The following is a 25,643-nucleotide window of genomic DNA, read 5'->3' as shown; positions in this document are numbered from 1 at the left end:
GCCATCCTCCCGAGTCAGAGTTCAAGCGTGTCCATTCCCCAGACAGTGCGCATCGCACTCATCAAGTAGGTATACACCCATCCCCTCCCCCCACCCCCACCTCTGTCCCACACCCAATTGGTGTCATTCCCAAATGTGCTCTTAGGTGATGATCAGGGAAACCAATTTGCTGGTGAGTACATGGGGTGCTTATTTTTCCATTCTTGGGATACTTCACTTAGTTAGAATGTGTTCCAACTCTCTCCAGGAGAACAGAAGAGATTCTATATCACCCTTACTTCTTATAGCTGAGTAGTACTCCACGGTATACATATACCAGATTTTACTAATCCACTCATGTATTGATGGGCATTTGGGTTGTTTCCACATCTTTGCGATTGTGAATTGTGCTGCTATAAACATTCGGGTGCAGATGTCTTTGTAATAGAATGTCTTTTGTTCTTTTGGGTAGATGCCCAATAATGGGATTGCTGGATCGAATGGTAGGTCTGCTTGTATCTGTTTAAGGTATCTCCAAATTGTTTTCCACAGGGGTTGAAGTGCTGCCTTTTGACTGAATCCAAATTTTACAGAACAAATCATTTGGGCCTTTCCTGGGCCCTCAGAAGGGAACACAAATTTTGACCATACCCAGTTTCCTGTAGACTTTGACCTTGCCCTAGGAGAGTCCTCCTGCAGGAGGCTTCATGCTCATTCTTCACCACAGCTGTGGGATCCTGGAGGGCAGGAGCATCATGCTCTCGCGTGTCCTGTGCAGAACGGGCATATCCCTCTGCCCATGCCCCAGACCCGGAGCTCAGAGGTCTGATGAATGCGTGAATGAATGAATGAATGAATGGAGGATCTGATGAATGAATGGGAAAGAATAAGGCTGTCCCCCATAAGGGAGAGAGAAGTGAACCCTAGACCCTGGTGTCAATCCTGCTGCTGATTCCATCCCATCGACCCACAGGGTTTATTGGCACCGAAGGGGGCCAGGCCGGGACACTGAAGTGACTCCTTTTGAATTCACTTGAAGGAAAATGCAAGCTCAACAGCCTTAATTGGGGGCTTTGGGCTTAATGAAAAGGCAAAGTATATAAATATGACTACATAAATATATATTTAAAGAGAAGGTGGCAAAGAGTTTTTAAGTTTGATTAAAAGCTCATTAAATTTCAGCACATTTTGATCATTGTACTATTATGAGAGTTTCCTTATCTCTAGGAAATACACATCTAAGTATTTATTATAGTACAAGGGATATCAGGGCTGCAAGTCTGAAATTATGCCAAAATTGAAAGTTAAAAGAAAAAAGTTCATTAAAAATCTGTAATTGAGCAAGGGGCATTGGCAATCTGTTGGAGGTAGCAGCATTAAGACAGCCAGCATTGGGGTTGGGGGCTATGCTGGGATGTGGGCTTTGCCTGCATGCGTGGCCCATGGAGTTGGGGCCAGGGCAAACCCACATCCAGGTTGGGCAGCAAGGAGGGGCAGAGAGAGGCGAAGTCTCATGATGGCCTAGGTTCAAGGGCTGCCTGGGTGTACAGGCAGGAGGAGGGGTATAGGCCAACAGCACAGGCAAAGCCCCAGGATGGCCCACCTGTCATGTATGGAGCTGGTCCATGAGGCGTGGATGTGTCTAGCCGACTCAAAGGCCCAGGATGGCTGTGGAACTGGCACCTCATTTATCCACAATCCTTACAGGGAGACAAGTTTGCAGGAGCAGTGGGGGTGCTGTCTGGCTCACGGTGGTTCTTGGTGACCACATCTGTACCACCCTCCACACTGGGACTGTCGCAGTTCTTCCCTGGGACTTTTCAAACTCTGAGGAAAGGAAGGGATCCCACTCTATTTTCTGGTCAGGAGACCGCAGGGATGTAAGCTGGCCTGCGGGGACATCTGGTCTGAGTGGGTAAGGGGCAGGGGATAAAACATTCTGCACAATGCATCCCAGAAACCTATAAAGAGGGTTATGAACTGAAAAGTCATGAATTTGCTGGTTTTGTTCATGTTGATACACAAGCCTTTAAAAATGCTTGCATTTTTGGGCAAAAAGATGTGTACAGAAATGTTCACTGTAGCATTGTTTGTAAAAACAAACAATTTGTTTATTAACCAGAAAATGGATAAAACGTGGCAGCAGCCTTCTAGTACTCCAGCTCTTATATAGCCCCTTCCCACACTGAACAGGGCTGAGCTGCATTAGCAATAGCATACTGGGAAATTACGTGTGTGTTCTGAAGTGAGGTCATAAAAGACAGTGTGGCTTGTGCATCACTCCCCCTTTTGGATCACTTGCTCCAGGAAAAAGCCAGCTACCATGTCACAAGGATGCTCAAGCAGCCCTATGGAGAGGTCCATGTAGCAAGAGACTGATGCCCACCAGCAACTTGCCAGGGATGTCAGTGAGCCATCCTGGAAGCATCCTCCAGCCCCATGCAAGTCCTCCGCTGACTACAACCCCTCACCAGAACCACTCAGTCAGCCCCTCAGTTCCTGACCTGCAGAAACTGAAATAATGTTGCTACAGTTTATTATGGTTTAAATGTTATTGTTGCTAGGGGTGGGGGGCACTTGTGTAACAACAGATAACTAATACAAATGTTATATAATCAATCACACAGGAAATTTTAGTCTGTTTTTACAAAGGGGTTAAAATGACCGTCATAGAACTCTCATGAGCTTTAGTTGAGAATCTACATGAAGTCTCTGCATTTGGCACACAGCAGGTACTCCACACTTACTGCTTGCATTTTTCTGATTTTGTTCCCTTCCTTCACATTTCCAAGTGAGTTCTCTCTCCCTTGGTATTTTTCCCAGTTTGAATACTGTCTAAAATGTTCACATTTGGTAGGATGAGTTCATCAGTTCTTACAGTACAAGTTGGAGAGAAAGCCCATCTCCTATCCAGGAGCTATAATCGGGCCAACCCTACCTGGAAGGAGAGACCACAGAGGGTGAATTTTCATCAGTAGCCTCCACTCCATCTTCCAGCATCCGACTATGAGGAATGGGGTCTAATTAGGCACTAATGAGGTGGAGATTTGGGAGAGAAAATGCCAATTTGAGTTCCTGGCACCTCTGTCCAGCAACCTAAAGGAATAAGGAGGATCTCATTTTGGTGTCTGAGTGAAAGAATTGTGTTTCTAAAATACTACATTAGTTTGTGTTTTTTTAAGTTTACAAGGCTAAGCCAGAGATTTGTATAATCACATTATGAGATTCATCCCTGGGGAAAAAAATATTGACAGCTCCCCCTATGCTCAACAAGACAAAATATATTCCCTGACTTCTGAAAAGCAGGGGGAGAAGCTCATATTAACACCTGGGGCCATGCCAGGGTACCCATCGCTTCACCCACTATTTGCCAAGTTGCTTAAATTACTGGCTTATCCGGAGACACAGGGAACTTTTCCAGGCCTCCACGGGAGTGGAGCATATATTTAAATATGAAAGAGATCAGTGAAATTCAAACACAAGGGAATTAAATGAAGGGAAAAAAAGCTGTAAGCCTTTGCCAGACTAAGTTAGTTCAGTAACTCCCTACTTGGGTGAGTGCCAGCCCCTCACCCATGGGGATTCTGTGCTCAGCTATTACAAATATCCAGGGTGAAATACCGCTCCTTGCAACACACCTGGAAGACAGGGAGCTGAGTGGAAGCCCACCTCGAAGGAAAGAACAAGAAAACGGAAGTTTGCTGGCAGTGTCTGACCACCCCACTCCACCAGGCCACCATCTGTGCCATGTCTTCACAGACTTCTGCCTCTGCCCTCAGAGGTGTTGACTACCCTCCTCTCCCCACCCCACAGGATTTCAGGAAGCCTGAGTGGCATTAGATTTCGGCAGGTCCACAAACGCTGCATCTAAAGCAGGGGTTCTGTGTGGCCAATGAGGTTTCAGACTGCCCTTTGAGGGCCTGCCACAGAACAAGGTCTCCTTTCACTTGACCCTCCTTTGCTAATACAAGGCTGTTTGGCTGGGTCCAGCACCCCATGGGGCAAATGTCCAGGCCAAGAATAGTCTTCATTCTTCCCATGAAGCTTTGAAAGGCTTCTAAAGAACACAGGAAATTGTCAGCCCCTATTTTCTGCTGAAAACAGCTGACACTAAACTTTGAACATTCAATGGATTGATCCCAAATTATGGGAACCAAGTTTGCTTGAAAAGTAGCAATGTTTTCATTAGAAATGACAGATCGATAAACCATCTCAGTATTACTTGCAAAGAATGACATTTTATAACTCCTCCTCTTAACCGAAGTTATTTTATTTCCATGGAATTAACTCCAAAAGGCTATCTATCTCTGTGTACAAAGAAGCAGGCCTAGAGACTTATCATGGAACCATGAACACTTACTGAAAATGAACCATCACCTAAAACTGGGGAAAAACAATACTTTTTGGTCAGTCATGGCCCCAGCAGATCATCACTTCCATCAGCATCCAAGGATAATCTCTCAAGGTCTCAACACCTTCACATGTACAGTCACAATATAATCCTCACCCCAAACCAACAGGGGAGGCATGGGGCCTATTTTACAGCTGGGGAAACAAACATTCAGACAGGAAAAGTAACATGCGCAATTCACAGAGCTGGGATTTAAACCTAGAAAATTAGTGTATCAAGCCATTTTCTACTCCTCCAAGCTGCCTGGTGACCAGCTGACTCCTTAATTGGGGAGCACCCACTCTGTGCTAACAACTTTGCAGAACAGCACCCTTTACCAGTGTGGCTGTGTAGCAGATCAGGAGACAAAAGACTGAAGCACACAAGGCCTGGTGTCACCAAGATCTGTTCAAACTCCAGCTCTGCTGGCTAGTTACCACCTGTCTACTGGATACCAGACATCTCTAAAACTGTCCCCGTATCTGTAAAAGGATGATACTGTTACTAGTAGGGATGCTAAGTAGTTTACATGTGTTATCTTCATCTTTACCAGTACCTTCCTTGGTGATGCAATAATAATTGAATATTAACTATCCACATACGATCAATGGCCTCCAAAGTATACAGTGCTAATAATTCATTGGGGCTTGGGAAGAAAGTGCTAATCTTATTTCACTCTTTCAAATTTTCTTTCATAATGTTCACGTTAGCATAATACATTTATTGATACCATTTTTATTGATACATATAATTATGGACACATGCTCAAAACATTTTTATAAGGATATAGGATCAGGCTGGAGACAGTGATCTAGATAACTTCCTGAGTCAACATTTTGCTCCTGCTGCATTCCTGGCTATCATGCCATCTTTCTTTTTTTTTCACTTACTATATCCTGACTTCCATTCCTAGATCAAGGTTTCTTCAAGAGGAATGTGCAGGTGGTAATCTGACACCCAACTGAAAGGCATGAGTCTGTATCTCCTCAGCTTTCACGATTACAATCTGAGCTACACAGAAATAAGCTCTATGTCCAATTCATTATTAACTTCACAACTTGTGAACTTGGTAGGGAAACAATTAGATCCCATTCCACTAGGTGGCAGTAAAAGTCTACCCACAAGGTGCCCAAGTGGTTCACTGGGATTAGTGTTTACTTGGTCAGTCCCGCTGAATTAGCAGAAAGACAGTGGTTAACAAGATGTTTCAATTATATAATGCCTCTGACAGTGGACAAGAGGCACTACCGTTTTACTTTTCATAGGCTGGCCTTTCCTTATGCCTTCCTGAATTTTATATGTATCATGAATGACCATAACAGCAGTTCTCAGAAATCCACAGGCCATGCAGCACAAATAGTAATAGCCCTCAATATACTTAAAAAGCATGGACTCAACGATCAAAAGCCCTACTAAAGTTGCCTAGGTCCCCTATCAGATTCAGGTAAAACCCTGGGCATGACATGGATAGACTTGTGAAAGTTTTCATTAGGGTGAAAAAATAATAAAGGTGTCTTACAAATTTATTATAATATACAGAATTTTAAAATAACAACTGTTTTCCAGAAACAGTAGTACTTCACCAGTAAGGAAGGTAGTCCACATAAACTTTCTCATTTTGCATTCTTCAAATTCAGTAGGTTGTTCTTAACTTTCTATAACAGAACATTTCTGGCTAGAGGTGTTAACCCAACCTCTCAAATACAACATCTGGAAAAACAAAAAATAACAAAAATCACCCAAACAAAAACCCCTATTACGTGTAACTATTCCTGAACATCCAATTCTGGTCCTCTGATAACAGCCCTGGGGGTAGGTGTAGAGGAAACTCACACTTATACCTTAGTTAACATAATAGTCCCACTGCAATTTATTTTCCACTCACACCACGTTACATTCTCCAAAAGCAGATGGTATTTTAGGATTAACAAAACTTTCCCACAATTTTTAAATAGTGAAGGCCATGATAGAAGGATAAATGTTTATGGCAGTATTCCTAAATCATGTTTTTAATGCCCCATAAAAATAGTACCCTAGGGTGAACTTTTATGTAAAGTCAAGATACTATAATGTGAATAATTTCCCTTGTATGTTTTAAAATTTAGATCTAAATACCTTTGAAAAGCAATAAGCATATTTCAATCATACTGATTTATTTAAATCCTTCTTATAACAAAATTACACTGTATCCCTTAAATTTATACAAATAAAAAAAATCCTTCAGCCTCTGAAAGAAACAAAAATATTGGCCAATTAGAATTATCATTTTCCTCCTCCTGCTTGAGTCATTAATTTTAAAAAGTCAACAGACATGGTATAACATTTCAAGGTAATAAACTGGGTTGCATTAATTATATTTAAAATACCATATAAAGCATTATGTTAAAATCTTTATCATTTGACCTTAGTGAAAAGAAATTACACTACCCTCTTGCCAGTTAAAAAAATTTTAGTTTCCAGGGACTTAAGAGTATACCTAATCCGAATGAGCTGACAATTGTTCTTTGGAGAAATAAACATATGAATGAGATACAGAAATGAATAAAGAGATAAGGTATCTCTGAAATTAGAAAGTCAGTACATATGCATTCGAAAGAGACACACATGAGAGATGTCATCATGGAGGAGGCAAATTCAAGTTGAAAAGCTTCTTCCCAAACATATTCTACTCTTGTGTATCAACTGTAGAATATTTAAGATTCCACACTCTCTTACATCACAACATTGTTTATTATGTGAATTTTTTACAATACAAACAAAAAATACAGAAATGCAATATATGAATACAGCTAAATGCAGAATGGTGACTTTTTTTTCTCTTCAAGAGGCCATGATTCCCATTTCTAGTAAAATAAAGAGACTGCATATAGGTAGAAACAGGTTGGTCGTTAGCTTCACAATTTTGCCTAGAAATGATCTATAAATGCATTTCCCCCCTGCTACTTACCATAAAGTGTAAAAAGGGAGTTAAAGGAAAGTTTCCTTGTTGGTTCCTACCATATGAAAGATGCTATATTCTATTTTAGCAGGGCCAATATATGGAAAATATCTAAATTAAATGTTATTACAAAAATGAAGCAGTAATGAGATTCTGGCTAAAGAGGGCACTAAATGAGAATAATATATATTTAAAGTATCCAAAACAAACAAACAAACAAACAAAAAAAGGTTGTTATAAAAAAGCTCTAGGTGCACTGTAAGCATATAGGATTTTTTTTCCATGTGTATTTTTAAACAATGGAAGTGTCAAAAAATAGGGTCAACTGTGTTAGACTAAATTACATTATTGTATATGCTGCATTGAATGGAACCTTTGTATAATAATTATCATAGAGAAGCATAGTTTGCATCATATTATGGCAATTTATCCTCAATGAAAACCTTCCAGAGTCCTTTTATTTTGGAATATCCTGTAAACAATCAAACCACCAGAACATGATTGTACAACAGTAAAATGTTCTCTTGCATTAAACTGAAGATATCTGTTTAATAAAAAAAGGAAAAGAAAATGTAGGAAAGGTACTTAGAGCTGTTACTTTCTAAGTACACAACACCCTAGACAAATTCAAGGCATCTTAATCTCCATCAAGAACAATAACAAAAAAAATAATTTTTGTCATGCTGTTAAATCCATCATTATGGATAAAACTGGTGCAAATTGGTCAAACGGATCCAACAAACACTGATGTCCAAGCTGGCATATTGGCAACTAATACGTAACTGGTGGTCAATAGAGAGTTTAAAAGATCTTCCCTTTCTTCTTGTTCTTTTCCAAGGTTCTAAATGATTAAAGGAAAATAATCAAGATGAGTGACCATGTCATAAACATGACAGACAACATATGGGTAGCAAGAGATAACCCAACTACAACTATGTTGGAGTTTCAAATACTACTTTTTCTTTTAAAAAATTACAAGATTTAGAAGTAAAGATAATGCTAATCTATAACAGCATTTTCTTAGACAATCACATATTTGACAAAATTCCAGGATAAACAGTAAAAAATATGGCAAAATCCCATTTTAGTATATGAGAACAACTCTTCCCAAGTGAAACAGCAGAAATTGGAAAACATCAATTGACATCAGAGTGCCCTTTTGTCCTACTGCCATTTGTATTCCGAAGTGCATTTGCTTTTACAAATACATTTTCCTCTTCTTTGAAAAAAAATTAATAAAAGTACAGTGTTATCGAATAAATGTCTAATCTTGAAAATGTTTTAGCAGTGAGCATGAATTATAGAATCCACATAGGGATGCAGCTTTCCAGTTTTAAATGGGACTAATGAAGAAAAGAAGAAAACCAAGGTTCAAATATTATTGAATTTTTTATAAACTGAGAGGGAGTAACTGATTAGCTGTATTAGAACTCAGATGTCCAACATTTTATTTTCAGGATTTTATTCTAAAGAAACAATTCAACACAGTTAAAACATATCCCTAAATGTATAAAAGATCTTTGTGGCAGTGTTCTCCATGTTTGCCAAAAACTGAAAACTCTATGTCCAGCAGCTGAGGGGAGGAGGTAAGAAATCCAATTACGGTGAGTTAACTGGGGAGAGTGTTATGAAGCTGCTAAATTATAATTATGATGATGAAGTCATGGAAAATGTACTAAAAAAATACTGTTATAGTATACAGACTGTATCCATCTATATAAAAACATTCCTCAAAGAAAATAATTGTGCTTGAGATACATGATAATGGATGATGGCTTTTTAAATGTTATTCTAATGTTTTTTAAATGAGTAGGAAAATAATTCTTTAAAACATTAATATACACATTTCTTAGGAATCTGATATTACTTACCTTGAAGAGTTCTGCTGTTCTAAAATGCGTTGCTGAGCTTCCCAGTTTGCTTTCTCATCCTCAAACTGACGACGTTTTTCCTCTAATTCTTTGTGCTGTGCTTCCAAATTCTTTTTCATTTGCTCATGGCGCCGCTGGAGCTAAATCACAGTATTATATATAAAATAAAACTACTTAAGAAATCAAAAGCAGAAGTATGTTTCCTCCAGACATCCTAATGTTAATAGTATGAGCACTGAGTCACCTTGCTATAAATTCAGGGTACTACCTGGAACCCACTGTTGAGGATTCCTCCCACTTTAGGACCTGTCACCCAAAAGGCCAGTGACCCCAGAGAATACTCTTGGGAAACAGGAAAAAAAAAATGCAACAAATTTACAGGTGTGTAGCACTTTATAATGGACATTACTATCTTATTATCTCACTTTTCATTAATCACAAATATGTTGGAAGGAAGGCTTCATTGCTCCTATTGTACAGACAGGAAACAGTTGCAGAGTTTAAGATCACTAGCAAGAAATTGGCAGAACAAGGACTTGAACCTAAGTCTCCTCATTCCAAGTTCAGAAAGCTGAGACAGGTGAAAAGAAAGCAGGTTGTTAAGAGCCTAAGAGCTCCAAGATCCCAGTAAGGTCCCCTGATTCTTATAAAGCAGTGGTTCTCAGATGTTGGTCTTCATACAAATCACCTGTGATGCTTGTTTAAAATATAGAATCCTGGACCTCACCCAGATGTTAATTAGAATGTCTGGGTGTTAATTCTAGAAATCTGCGTTTTCAACAAGCCCCAGTGATTCTAATGCAGGTGGGCTTTCCTGCATTGAGAATTAATGCTGTACAGAATTCTGGCTGGGGCCTGTAATCTCAGCACTTTGGGAGGATTGCTTAAGGCCAGGAGTTCAAGACCAGCCAGGGCAACATAGTGAGATGCTCCCCTATCCCCACCCCTATCTCTACAAAAAATTTAAAAATTATCTGGGTGTGGTGGCATGAGCCTATAGCCCTAGATACTTGGGAGGCTGAGGCAGGAGTATCGCTTGAGCCCAGGAGTTTGATGTTACAGTGAGCTATGATCCATCTAGCCATAGCACTCTAGCCTGGGTGACAAAGCGAGACCTGTCTCTTAAAAAAAAAAAAAAAATGTTGGCTAGGATGTGGGAAACACCCATGCAAAATACTGCAGAAACAAAGAGCTTTAAGTCCAATCAATCATTAAGTAAATAATTTCATTTGGCACTATTCAATCTATTTCTGAAAAAAAATAGTCATCAAATTAAAACAATCAGATTAAATTTGACCACACCAAATATCCAAGTATTATTCAACATACTTAGTTGTCCAGGAATTATGTTCTATTAAAGATTTTGTTACATTGCTGAGTTAACATCTTGAATTTGGATTATAACTTTGCATACAATGTCTTCTTAATTATTTTGTAAATCCACAAAAAGTGACTTCATATTTATACTTTTTGCAAATACTTCATGCAATCCCTACACAAAACAACCACCTAAGATACATTTAAGCAAACATGAGTCAAATCAGAGGTAAAATCTTCTTGATGACAGCGAAGAAGTTACTAATATTAGAAAGTAGGAACGTGAGAAAATTATAAAACAAGTTATAAAACAAAAAAAAGTGAGGAGAATCACACACAATTCAGAATAGTAGTCACCTCTGGGAAAGAGAGAGAGAGAGACAGAGAGATACAACAGCGGAGAGGCACTCAAGGACATCAAACGAGTCGATAATGTTCTACTTTTTAAGCTGAGTGGTAGGCTTCCAAATGTTCATCATTCGTTACCTTGAATTTATGTTACATGTAAGTAATTATCTTTTGTGTTAACTGCATGCAGGTAACTTCCCTCACTTTCAAGAAACCCTTGGGGTCAAATGTGTTTTGAAGTTCAGAATTTTTCAGGTATTAAAAAGGCAATACTGCTTAGAAACAGGTATATATTATATTTATAAAACATGTTCGAGGCTATTTAGAGCAACAGCTATAACCAAACACATTACTTTTTTGCAGTAAAATATATAAATGTTTACAGTAAGTGGGATAAAAACTATTAGTTTATGTCAGGTTTTGTAGTTTTCAGGCTTTTTAGGTCTTGAAATTGTGAAAAACAGGACTGTGAACCTATGTAGTGATTAATAGCAAACTTAAGAATTAACTGGGTTCAAATGCTAGTTTACAACTATGTAGTACTGACCAAGTTATTTTACCCTTTCTTTCATTTTTAATGGGGGGATGGGCAATAATATCTACCTTTAGGGCTGTGATATGGACTAAATGATTAGACACATGAGAGATGCTTGGTACTGTGCCCGACACACTGTAATGCTGGATATTAGTAGCCGTGCCCCAAACATTTCCAGCATATAGATTTTTGTATTAAACAAGGCTGAATGGGTTTCTCCACCTACTTATTTATTTTATATATATAATATTGACATGACACACACATATATATCATGATGCTTTCCAAACTTACAACCACAGGGATGTTGGTAAGCATACCCTGGGATGTGGTTCAATGAAACAAGTGGAACCTAGAATATGTATACTTAATTAGATATGGCTTTGATAGAGTATTAGCAGGAACCTGGCCTAGATCTCTCACAGGTCCTCTCAATGCTAAGAAAAATTCCATTTCATAAAGAGTAGTTTCTTAAAATTGTCTTCATCATTCACAGTAATCATGTAAATTCCTGAAGCGTTCTTTGGCTGTAGTTTCACAATTACTTGTTTATAACATTTATTTTTAGGAACAGGTCCTAAAATGTATCTACATCAAATGTAAGTTAAACTACTTTTAGATTTTCAATGGAATCTAAGTGTGGAGATAACACAATTGACTCTTGATTATTCCTGTTTTTTCCCCTTAGATATAGACATTCCAGGTTAGTTGTGAACTAGTGAGAGGCACAGACTCAAACGTATAGATTTAATAACAGGCTGATAAATAAAAAGAGTAAACTTAATCTCCAAAATGTCACCGTAACAATTTTAATTATTTATATTATAATAGCAACATCTAAGACAGTGAATCTTGATTGGGTGTAGGTGTGTGCATGTGCACACACATTTTGGTTTGCCCAGTGATTATGAGGGCATTGCTACTGGCATTTAGTGGAAAGTTCCAGGGGTGCTAGTCTTGCAGTACTCAGCAGTCTTAAACCAGGAGGAATTACTCCATATCCTGTTAAATTAAACTCATGACAAATATAACAATAATGAAAGATTTTTATAAGAAATTATAAGAAAAGCCCAGTAATATAAGAGAAATTATGTGGAATAAAAACATTTCCTTAAAAGTACTGAATACTTATACCATCCATTTTATCTGCTCAGTGGGTTACTTTTGCTATGTTTTTAGTCAAAAAAGGTTTCAGTATTTTAGGCAGTAATTTGAGATAGCAATGAAATCTACTGTAATGATGTAACAGAAGACACCTGAATCTCTCTTTAATATATTTAAATATAAATATTATTATATTAGTGAAGCCACATAAAACATAAGAATCTCACTAAATTTTATCACTAAAGGTTATTTGAAACTAAATGTGTGTCCCAACATCTGAAGGAATTTCAAGATAGCAGATATGTCTGCTAGGATGTTTTGTCACTACACTGCCCAGTGTTGTAACACTGGGAATTACTTTGATGCTACATTATAAATAAAGACTAATTTGTCTACCAGAACATCACATTCCCTCATTTTCTCCCCTTCAACTGTAATTTATCCAGGCATGTCCTTACTTCAGTAAAGGTTATTTCATTTCCTTCTTGCTCATTCATATACAAATATATCTGGTCAATTATTATTATCATACTAATACTAGTTTTTATTCTTATATCCACCTAAAAATCTGATCTGATCTTTAGTATTCTTATACCACTTGTAGGCAATGACTTATAACCTTATTTTTCATAACTCAAACTTATTCATAACTGACTAATAATTCATTAAGTATTCTGACTACTATATCATCCTACCTAGTATACTGTGTTCAAGCACTTACAAACTAAAGTATATATCATTTTATTATAAACACAGTGCTTGCTTTTAATTCTCCATTTTATTACATTTGGGTATTATATTAATTTTGAAAAAATGTATATAAAAAGGTTATACTATCTATATATTCTATTACAGATATTTGAAAAGGAACACTACGTCTGTAAGAGATGGAATATTAAATGGATTACCTCAGCTTCAGAATCCTTCAGTTTCTGAACTTTTTCTTTGACCTTCATCTCAAATACTTGCTCCATCTCCATCTCCATCTTCTTCATTTTAGCTACATGCTCCCTTCTTTCTTCTTCCATTTGTGCCAAAGGGCTCCTGTCATGAACATTAAGGACAATCATTAAATGTCTGTGAATGAAAACTAATATAAAACAATGTAATCTAAAACACCTGATTTAAGAAATGAGATGCTATATATAAAAGCCATTATTAAACTCTGTGTTCTGCTTTTGGAAACAAGTTCGAAAATAATTTGTGAATTATTTCGATACTGTTTTAAATGACACAAAATATAAATTTAAATTTTTCTGTACAAATGGGTTATGAATTCTTCAGAAACTTTACATTTTAGAAATGTATTTATAACCTACAACTTCCTTCCATGAGATTTCACATATTAACTTAAATCTCTAGTAAATACTTATGAAAAAAAATCTAAATAAAAAAGCAACGGTCAGTGGGATGTTTCTGTAATGTAGTGCATATCAAACCTAAAGAAGACACGCAAAATTAACTGTAGAAGGAAAAGAGAACGGAAATGTTTCCAGAATGCACTCACAGAATGAAGCATTAGAAGAAAATCATTTAATTTTGTACTTTCCTTAAATAAAATTTTAATGCGGAAAAAAATGAGTTAATGAAGTTAATATATGTAGAATATGTAAATATGTAGAATATTTTTAGTTTTACTAGAATTTCAAGTGTTATAATCTCTCCTTCTAAGACAACTACTTGACACCACAACAAAACAGTTAATTAACAATAATTCAAACTTATTTTGGTAACTGAATCGATAAGCTAGAAATAACTACTAGATATTAACAACTGGTTACTATCTAGAACTATTTAGGTATGCAGAATATTTCTAGGCCTCTTGTGATAACTTCAATGCTCTTGAAAATTCATTCCACTTAAATATTTCAGTGTCTTAAATTTTAAAGATGTTCAGTGATTTAAAAGATATATACACTTTAGAGATAATCAGGAGCAAATAAATATTTGATAATAATTATTTTTGAAATGCCAGAAAATAAACATAAGCACAATCAAATGAAAATTGTTCACTCCATTGACAGTAAAGTCCATGGGCTCAAATCTCTTTGAACAATTTGTGTTCAAAATTTTCACATTGAGAAATATTTACTGGTATGCTAAGGCTAGTATACTTAGCGACACAACAGAATGCCAAAGTATCAGTACTCTACCACTGCCCCAGAGCAGAAAGAAAAGTGGGCTCTGTGTCTTTGAGGATCTCTGAAGATTATTCAATACACTGGGACGACTAGAAGAGGAAGGCCCTTCTCTGACTTTGTTAATACACATGACTTTGGCCAAAAGGCTGAGAGAGATCTGACTTTGATAATATAGTTATTTTGCCTCCCTCGAAACAGGCTTTGACCATTGAGTTGAACATTTTAAATGGGTGAATTTTATTTCAATACAGTGGTTTTATAAAAAACATATTAACTTTTGGCTTAAAAACCAAAATCAGGCCTTGGATTTCACCCATACTTCATGGAATAGTCACATTAACCCTGATTTGAAATAATCTGATTATGGTGGCTTCTCTTCTGATTAGACTGACCATTTCTGACCATCACTGCGCTCTTCTTCCCTATCAAGGAGGTGGACAAGGAAACTAGACAAAAAAGATTAAAGAAGGGAAAAAAGACAAAACACTGGCTATCAATTTTCCTTAGCAAAACGAAGAACAAAGATGTGATGTATTGCTGTGATCAAGATGATCTGTTTTTGTAATTAGTGTAAATTAGAATAAAATGTTAATTCAAGGATACTCCTTCACCAAAAGAAAACTTACTTGTATATGCAAACCTGCATTATATTTTATGAATTAAGCAATTAATCAGAAGTTCTGAAAATGAAACTAACCAGACATACTAACTTAGAACAAGAACCTGCATTCAAAAAGCGGGGGCAGTTGTAACAAAATTTCAAGTGTAAATTTTTTTTTGTTAAAACTTTGGGAGATCCTTCTTAGTAACATATTCCTCATATTAACGGCAGGTATTTTTAATGTAGGGGCCTTTGATCTCTTGGGCAGACAGCATCAGTGACTGCCCTGAAACAGCACACCAAATGTGTGTTTATGTTGGCCAGCATTTTTCCAGTGAAAGGATCCAAAGCTTTTGTCAGGTTTTCAAAGGGTCTGTAACCCCATTTCTCCCCACCCCCAAACAAACTTTTTAGACTCTAGAAAAGAAATAATCTAATAACTATTTTTGAACTGATAGTCTTAAGTAATTTAATATGTATATTTAAACAACTTAGATTATCCAACAATATAGCTACAATTGTAAATATATTAAATTAGAATTCAGATAGAATTGTGATTATTTTAAAGTTAGGTATATATTCTTACTTATAATGACCTATCTATAAAATGCTGATTTTACTTTATCTTTGGGAGGGGGCAGGCAATTCATGTAAATATAAATAATGCCTAGTAATTCGTACAAGAGTAAACATTGTCATCTAAATTGTTATTTAAATAACTCTTGGGGGAAAATAGGAGACTACAGAAATATGTAATGATGTTTTGAAATCTGCTTTTATATTCAAAATTTAATATTAAAAATTTCTGTACAGTAAAACTGCTTATGTCTTTGGAAAAAACGACCCCTTACATGTCTTCAACTGTATCATATCCAAAAGAACAAAAATTACAGAGACTTAGCCCACTTAAACCATACTAAAAGCAGCAATTAAAGGCAAATGCATACCTTTCACAATTAAATAATTAAGGTATGTGCCCTAAGTCAAAAATTTATAGTAACATTTGTTAAAGTTAGTTAATTTATTTCCCAACTTCCATTAGTAATCACTATAACAAATCATTATGAAAATAAATCTACTGTGTAATTATCTTCTGATAGCCTGTCCAAAATTCTAAACCTACAAAATATGTACACTTTCAAAACAAATTTGTGATACCTGACATTTGAGATACTTTTTTAGCCTTGTACAAACACCTGACTCCCTGACTAAATGAGCTAACATCCAAGTATTGAGAAAAAATGTTCACAAATGTCTAAACTGCATTTTTTAAAGCCTCTCACCAGTAAAATTGACCTTTCAAATTTCTAATTTTTAAATTAATTAGCACCCCACTTCTAGTCATCTTTATTAAAGTGGTATTTAGAATTTTGTAATACAAATTTGTGCTTACAATGTAGAAAACACAGGAAAAAACTCACTTTTTCTCATGTTTTTTTTTTTAAGTAAAACTTTTTTATTAGATGGCTTGAAAAGTTCAAGCCATTTAAGTTACATCACTGCCTACCTGCTTTTTAATGGCAAACTTCCCCACACACAGATATGATAAAAGCTTACAAACCTAAACTTGTCAGGGAAATTAAAAGCAAACCAGCCCAAGAAATGAAAAGTCCTGGTAAAAAGAAAAGAAAAAAGCTATAACATAACCTGAACATCAAAGCAAATCCCGAAAGATATAACTTAGCTCCTTCTAGGGTTTTCTTTATAGGGTTAAAATTCCTGTAAGCCACCCCCCTTCACGTGACCCATAACAGAATCACAGCAAGGGCCACCGCACAAAGCTGACCTGGTAGTAAGGTTCTACTTTGCTATGTTACATGGCCCACATTTTCAGTGTAATGGAAGACAATCACATTTCATTTAAATTATGTGTGTGGTCTTTCCTGAAGAACACATTAAGCAAGTAGAGTTACATACACATTTGCTCCAATGGTTGACAGGCCACTATGTATTTAGACACGTTGCAATTTTCACAGAAAATTTTCCAAAGGAATTTCATTTAAATAGATTTCAAAGACCAGTAAAAATTTCCAAAAATTTTGGGAAACAATGGTTGCCAACATTTCATTTTTCCAAGTGAGAGCATTAAAACCAAACACAAAACAAAATTCCAACTACTATCATTTTATTTTCATGAAAGGACATCTGAATAATAAGTAAATGATATGACTGAATAAATTTAATTTTTTTGAAAAACTTCCCAAATTTTCAGAAAATTATCTTTATTTCTCTTTAGAGCAATGAAAGCTTTGTCATGTACCAGGAGTTCTGAGGATATGCCTTTGGAACCTGTATTTTTGGTCATTTCTAAGAACCCAGTTATCTATAAAATTTTCCCAAGAACACAGATGGAGAAGGCTACATATTAATAGAGACCAGAAAAATAAATTAACTAACATAAGGGAAAGAGGGTATGCCCCAACTTGGAGCAAGGTATTGATTGCCATAATTGGTGCCAATGATAGAAAATAGTTCAGAAAAAGAGTTGATTTTAAGTAAATGGTACAAGGAAGATCAAGGAAGGAGGCAGACAAAACTTTAAGAAGCAGGTTTAGCAAAAAAGGATGGCCCCCTCCTTATTGGGTATCACTGTCTTTCCTTAAGAGATCAGCAATTTGAATATGGCCAACTCTTCTCCCCTTTACTTTATAATCCTTTGCTGAATCTTCTTTGATTTGGGAGGTTACCCTTTCTGTGGCTTCTAGAGCACCCAAAACTCTCCATATAGGGATGAGCAAGACACCCTCTTCCTGAGGATATAAGAAGTATTTAAAATAGATGACTTGGTATTTCCTTCGCGAGAAAATGGTAATATCTGGATAGTTGCTAAGAATAGTACCCACTTCTCCAGACTTTGGCCTTGACACAAATTATTTGACTAGACAAGCTCAGTTATTTTTCAGGTTTTAACCACACAATCTAATTCTTGTTTTAAGTCCCTCCAAATTCATTATTCTAGAACTGTTAACATAAAAGAAAGGCACATTTTCAGACATCCAAACCAAATATTTTAATTTTTATTCCATGGTTCAGTATACTCTACAATTTGCCCAAAACCACCTGAAAAAAATGAAATAGAAGACAAATTAAACTATAGTCATTGTTGCTTAACAATGAGGATACATTCTGAGAAATGTATTAGGTGATTTCATTATTGTGCAAACATCATCTCATACAACTCTAGATGGTACAGTCTACCACATGCCTAGGCTATATGGTATAGCCATTATAATGTTATGGGACCACCATCATATATGTGGTCTGTCATTGACTGAAATGTCATTATGTGGCATATGAGCATACTTTACTATTCAATGGCTAGTATTTTAAAAAATTTTAGCTTATCTTATGTTTAGAACCAAAGTATGATTGGCACTTTGTGAAGTATACATTGTCATACAAAGGTTAATTTTTTTTTTTTTTTTTTTGAGACAGAGTCTCACTTTGTTGCCTGGGCTAGAGTGAGTGCCGTGGCATCAGCCTAGCTCACAGCAACCTCAAACTCCTCGGCTTAAGCAATCCTACTGTCTCAGCCTCCCGAATAGCCGGGACTACAGGCATGTGCCACCATGCCCGGCTAGTTTTTTCTATATATATTTTTAGTTGTCCAGATAATTTTTGTTTATATTTTTAGTAGAGACAGGGTCTCGCTCAGGCTGGTCTCGAACTCCTGACCTCAAGCAATCCACCCGCCTCAGCCTCCCAGACAGCTAGGATTATAGGCGAGAGCCACCGCACCCGGCCTCAAAGGTTAATTTAACTATAAATTTTGAATAGGTTCATCTGTATGTGTGCGTGTGTGTGTATATATATATTTGTATGTATAAGTATTGTTTATGGGCAATGAATAAACATAGGTATATCAGCAATCAGCAGGTTAACAAATGACATCATCATCAATTTTATTGGTTTCTTTGTCAAACTGCCTACAGATGATCTATTTAGAGACCACAAAAAATAATAAAGAAAGAAGGAAAATCACCACGTCTTTAAAAAGGACCCAAAAGACCATCTAGTTCATTGGTCTTCAAATTGGGGACTCTATTTATGTGAAATATTCCAAGAGTTATTTTAGCATGGATAGTTTTAAGAGAATTAATTTCTGTATCCTCAACTTCCATACAAATTCTTGCCTAATTTCTGTATCCTCAACTTCCATACAAATTCTTGCCTAAAGTGATCTGCCTGAAAATTTCCAAGTTACAGATAGCTCTTTTCTCACTTTAGAGAAGGCCTATTCCTCCCTCTCACCCATCTCTTACCTGAGGTACAATATCCCAGAGTGTGAAAACCTCCAGGTGACAAAAAGAAAAGTCTCCTTTTGTGACTAAAGTATAGATGCTCCATAAGTTTATGTTATTGTATATCCCAGTATTAAACATGTTTCCATTAAGAGCAAAGAGTGGTTTTAGATGTTGGAAATGTGGTATTTGGAGCCATGTTGGGATGCTCTAAGTTCAGATACATAGTAGAGTGGTGTGGTTGGAGTATTGGCAATTTTTTTTTTAATGACTCTGCCTCCTTTATTCCAGGATCCTTGCAACCTCAACCTCTCCCTGCTATCACTACCAAAAGACGCATTGCTATGGAGAGAGAGGCCCACGAAAGCAATACAAACAGAACATCAGTAAGAAACGTAAACTCACCCCTGCCTACTTCACATATTTAAACATTAGTCTTTCTTTTCAGTTATTCATATTTATGTACTTAGCTATAAAGAAAAGCATCTTACATCAGCTAAAGCACCGTAAGTTCTGATAATTTTTAAAAAATTAACTGGAATGTTTTTTGAAATAGCTAATATTTTCAAGACAACATAAGATACAATCAACAGATAGAACTTCCAAGTGACTTCTTTCAGATTCAGTATGTTATTCAAAAAACCTAGTTTATCAAAAGTAGTAAAAGTAGTATGTAGTAAAAACCTAATTTATCAAATCATATCAAATAGTTATTCCAATTACAGGCCTTCTTCAGTTGGTTCAATCTTCCAAAATGCTTGTTTTCCTACTTAATACTAAAATAAAATAATATGCTAACTCCTGGGGCAATCTGCTTTTTAGCAATGCAAACTTTTCTCTTTTTTATTTGCATAGGCAAAGTATGGCCATGATTCATCTCATTAAAAGGTACATTTCCAAGAGAATTCTATGTATTCTATGTTTAATGCTTTCACCAGCGTTAGAGTTTCTCAAGTAACCCACACAGAATTGTGTATATGCAGAAGAATTTTTAATGCTACTTTAAGTCTATCATTTTTCTCTGAATTACCTTACCCGCATCCAATAGCACTACTTTAAAAGCCTTATATGTGAACTATGAGAATAAACAATTCCTTATATTTAGGATATAACAAATGTTTAAAAGAAAAAATTGAACATTAAATGCATACATGTAATGAAAAATATGTACTGATAGTACATTTGCCTTTAACATATAAAATTATCAGTGGCATTGTGTGTGTTTTTCTTTTAAACACCTAAAAATAGATAAGCTAATGAAAATGAATTTAAAGTGGGTTAGGACTTTATGAACAATATTCACTATACTGGATCCTTATATTTTTATGCTGAAGTTATTTAATATAAATTTTGCTAAAAAGAAAGAGATAAAAAAAACTCTTGCTTTTTTCTCATGTACTGAAACTTACCTCAAATAGAATCTTGTTATTTTAAATATAAAAAAAGGAAACGTTTTTCTATTCTATTCTAAGGAATGTTGGCCACTATAAAGACAGTATAGCTACTTTGAGAACTTGTCTTTCTCATAATTTATGGAGATGATCCTTCAGGATTATCTTTTAATAGCAGACAATATCTAGCGACAAACATATATTATTTAAAATGGTTTCATAACAGCTATCTATCATATACCGACATTTTGGTCAACACGGACCACATATATGATGGTGGTCCCAGGATTATAATGGAGCTGAAAAATTCCTATTGCTTGATGACGTCTTGATGATCTTGACCCTGAGTAGACCTAGGCTAATGTCTGTGTTTCTGTATTAGCTTTTAACAAAAAAAAAGTTTAAAAAGTAAAAAGATTAAAAGTAAAAAATTTTAAAAATAGAGAGAGGCTTATAGAATAAGGATATAAAGAAAGAAAATACTTTTGTACTGTTGTACAACGTGTTTGTGTTTTAAGCTAAGTGTTATTACCAGAGTCAAAAAGTTAAAGTTAAAAAGTTTAAAGTAAAAAACTAAGGTTAATTTACTATTGAAGAAAGACAAATTTTAAAAGTAAATTTAGTACAGCCTAAAGTATACAGTAGTGTACAGTAATGTCCTAGACCTTCATATGCACTCACTACTTACTGACTCAGCCAGAGCAACTTCCAGTCCTGCAAGCTCCTTTCATGGTAAGTGCCCTATACAGGTGTATCATTTTTTATCTTTTATACCATATTTTTACTGTACCTTTTCTATGTTTACATATACAAATACTTACCATTATGTTACAACTGCCTATAGTATTCAGTACAGTAACATGTTGTATAGGTTTATAGTCTAGGAGCAATACGCTATACCATATAGCTAGGTATACAGTAGGCTATACCATATAGGTTTGCGTAAGTACACTCTATGATTTTCACACAATGCCGAAATGGCCTAACAACACATTTCTCAGAATGTATGCCCATTGTTAAGCAATGTGTAAAGTAGTTATGATCTCCAACAATGTCAAATAAAGGAGAACTAGGGCACAGACATGCTTTCCAAGAACCCTACCAGCTTCCTCACTTGTCCCTTTTTTCTATCCCATCATGAAAGCACCACAGATTGAGATACAAGCTCAGCAAGGCAAAGCTACACCCTTGGTAGTCACAGCTCTCTAACAACCAACAAAGAAATCCAAACTAATCCAGCTAATTTTCTCCCTGAAAATACATAATAGGGATAGAGAAGATAATCAAGACTACATTCATGTAAATATTCCTTTTGTTTGAGCCTTTCCCTTGTTTCCATATAATCTGTTAGTGAAAACTCTACCAAAACGCTTTATTTTAAAAAGCATCAACTAAACAGTAAAAGCTCTGTATTTACCCTCCTTAAAGATAAAAAGGGATGTTTACCTTAAAAGTAAAATGGGTTAGGAGATCTTGGTAGTAACCGTTCTCTTTTCAGTAAGTTTTTGAAGGATGTGTGGTACGTGGATTATAAAGGCGATGGCAAATGACAAGAGACTGCATGGCATTTTCACTTAAGGAACAAGATAATGAAACAATAATCCCTCCAACAATTAAAAAGTAAAATATAAAACTGCCAAACAAAACTTAAAAATATAAAATTCTGCTCTTGTGCAAGGAGAACATCATCCAAATTGTCTACTGAGTAGCCAGGAGAAATTTGATGAAAATGAAATATGATTATTTACTACATAAGTAATACTATTTCTGAGGGAAAAATGTATACTTACTTAGTAAGCTGCCCTTTATTCTTGTTGTTATCAACTCCATTGTAAGTCACAGCTGCCAGTTTTCTGCTTCTGTAGTTCTCATAGTGTACATTATTAGTAACATCTTTCAAGTCCTGCATGTGTGTTCTGTTATAAATAAATAGCAAAAGTTTGTTTCTATTAAAAAGTCTTTGATGTAAATTGAAAATGTTACCAAAACAAAAATTTCAGATTTAAAATAAGCAAAAGACTATTCTTAAGGAAAGTGGCATTCATTTGTCTTTATTTACACTCAAAGCATACCAAAATAAGCTAGCTTGACACGAAATTTAGGTTTCAAATGAGAATTTTAAGAGCCCTAAATCCCCCATAGCAGTTAGGGAAGGATGACCTTTCTACAAGAGTATTCATCTTTACAGTATATATTTAATTTTACTAGAGAAGGGAGAGCAGATTAGCTACTAATGGAGCTCATAAAACCTAAAAGAAATTGCTTTTCCTTTAGCAATATTACTAAGGTAATATCTGAACTTTTACTAAGTTAGTACATAGGGAAACTTCAGGTCACATATCATGTTGTTTTTAAATTGGGGATTTTTAATTTAGAGTAAATTTCTGATTTTTCAAACTGTCCAGTGAATGTATTTTGGTTAAATAATTGCTCATAGCATTTCCATCATATATAAAATCAATACATGTGAGATGATTTCATCATTCTTTAGTGAGATGCAGAGGACACCTTGAGCTGCTCTAAGAATATCCTTTACCAATGCAGTGTTCTCGGGTATACACGGCGTGGCAGTACTCTGTACTGTTCGATACTCTCTTTTTTCATCATTCAATCTATCTTGAACTTCCTGCATCTGCCATCTTCCATATTCACCACCTTACCAAAACTCCCTTCCAGGAGACAAACATAAAGTTGTACTGTTGTACTGTTTTTATCCTTCCTCATACCCAGAAAATCTTTACTATTACGTCACAATCCAGCTTCTTGAAATACTCTCTCTCCCTTTATGAGTAACACATGACTTTAAATTACTCTGATTCATCTCCTACTATCTGACATTTCCATGCAGTTCTCTGCTAGCTTATCCTCCCTAGTCCTAAGTCTGGATTTTCCAAAAGTCTCACCGCCCTTTATACTCTGTCCCTTGATAAATTCTTCCTCTCTTATGGCCACAACAGTTACATAGAAAGCTCTACTACTCTCCACTTTAGGCAAGTCAGGTTGCTCCCTACTCCAAGCACACCTGGTGGTTGAGATCAAACAGCTCATGCTAATCTGTCACTCTTTCTCCAAAGAGTTCCACTACCATGGAAGTCTTCTTCCTATCCTTGAAGTTCAAGGCACTCCAATCATGACAATTTTCTTTTTTGTTGTCATTCATTTTTTTGGTATAGTATGTATCACAGGCGACACCACACTTCTTCAACCATATTGCAAGCTCCTCTTTGCAAGGAACATGTCATTACCTTTTGTACCCGCACTATAGATAGCAGATAATAGAAACATTTTAAAAAATGGCAACTAAAGACTAAAGCTCAGATATGAAAAACACTGTTGACTTTCTGGAATAAATTATTATTACCAGTTTCTCCGAGTAGAAAACAATAAAAAAACAAGTACCTGTGACAATATAAAACAATTTTTTGTAATTTTAATTATATAGCACATATCATCACTGCATCATTGAAAAATAATTAAAGGAGCTTAGGAAGGGTATTTAGAAGATGGAATACAAGACGTATAAAACAAAAATAAGGTGAATTTATTAACTGTTAATCTATTTTCACTAGTGTCATCTAATATTTTAGATAATGAATTATTTTCCCTTTCATTAAAATAATCTTCTGACTACCTAATTCTGCTTTTTTTCAGGATGCAAAAATCTTTATTTCTACTTAATTGAATATGTTTTATCCTTTTAAGATTCAATCCACTCCCCCATTCTTAAAATAATTCAATAATTAGCAATACAGTTTTCCCCAGTTTCAGGAATTTGTCTCTAGCATTTCCCATTGCTGATATCATAGCTTTCTCTTCTCTCCTTTTGTTTTCCTTCTCTATTTGATTTCTGTATCACCCATCCGCACACCCTGAAAATATCTGTGTAATTTTCCTCCTTTCCATTGTCCTCCTTGTTTTGCCTACAGCAGCCAACAAAATGACACTTATTTAAACTTGTCTTTCTCAGAAGCAACCACTATTCCTAACTTTGAAATGTAAGATTTCAATTACTTGGGACTTACAGGCATCTGCAATATATTTGTATTGACATTTCTTTCCTTCAAGTATTTTATTAAATATCCACTAGGTGCCTTTGTCTTAAAGATATGAGCTACATTAAATATATATCTTTCTTACATAACTTCAGAATTTTTATGCATGAATGTCTTGCTGCTTTGCAGTATTGAATCTTTCTGCAGGCATGGTCAATTTGCTCTCCTTTTATACCAGGGAGTTCCCTTCACCAGCTGCCAGGCTGTGTACCTTCAAATACTCAAAGTAGTCTCTGGCTCAGTAACTAGTCTTCCCTTCTATTGCGTTGTAGGTATGTAGATAATTCCTGATTGTATATTTTTAAAATACACACAAAAAAGTTACAGAATACCACTGTGTCAAGCACGGGGCAAGTACCACAGAAGATTTAAAAACCAGAGGGATTATCTTCTGATGCTGAGCACTAAAAACAAAACCAAACCAAAACAGAGGGAATGTAATGGTAATTAATATCTATTAAACATTCTCTACATATATACTGTCGTAACAGCTGTATTATTAGTTTTTTTGAAGTCACACCCTATGAATGGGAGTGAAAGGGAACAGTTTGTAATAGAACCTGAAGTGTTGTATTCTCAAAATCCATAGGATGACCCTCTCATGCCATTTACTCTTCTCCCACTATGAGAGGCCTGACAACTCCAACTACTGAATCAGCCCTGTCATGTACTTCCTACCCAAAACAGCTGGTCTTGAGTTGCTTTGGAAAAAGCTCAGTTACATGCCAATTTCTT

General features: G+C 35.8%; 1 protein-coding gene across 3 annotated transcripts in view; it reads right to left on the bottom strand.

Annotated features, from left to right (window-relative positions):
• Window positions 1-7,080: 7,080 nt before the first annotated feature.
• The window catches only part of SEPTIN7 (septin 7), a 111,530-nt gene continuing 92,967 nt past the window's right edge, over window positions 7,081-25,643 (bottom strand). For all 3 annotated transcript variants that reach the window (XM_045564420.1, XM_045564421.1, XM_045564422.1), the window contains 4 exons: window positions 22,647-22,772; window positions 13,391-13,526; window positions 9,179-9,318; window positions 7,081-8,148 (listed from right to left, as the gene is read on the bottom strand). In XM_045564420.1, the coding sequence (XP_045420376.1) occupies window positions 8,109-8,148; window positions 9,179-9,318; window positions 13,391-13,526; window positions 22,647-22,772 (442 nt within the window). In that variant the 3' untranslated portion in view covers window positions 7,081-8,108. The remainder of the gene's footprint in view (window positions 8,149-9,178; window positions 9,319-13,390; window positions 13,527-22,646; window positions 22,773-25,643) is intronic.

The sequence above is a fragment of the Lemur catta genome, chromosome 11 (genome assembly GCF_020740605.2).
Source record: "Lemur catta isolate mLemCat1 chromosome 11, mLemCat1.pri, whole genome shotgun sequence".
NCBI classification, from domain to species: domain Eukaryota; kingdom Metazoa; phylum Chordata; class Mammalia; order Primates; family Lemuridae; genus Lemur; species Lemur catta.
This window is presented reverse-complemented; position numbering and strand designations above follow the sequence as displayed.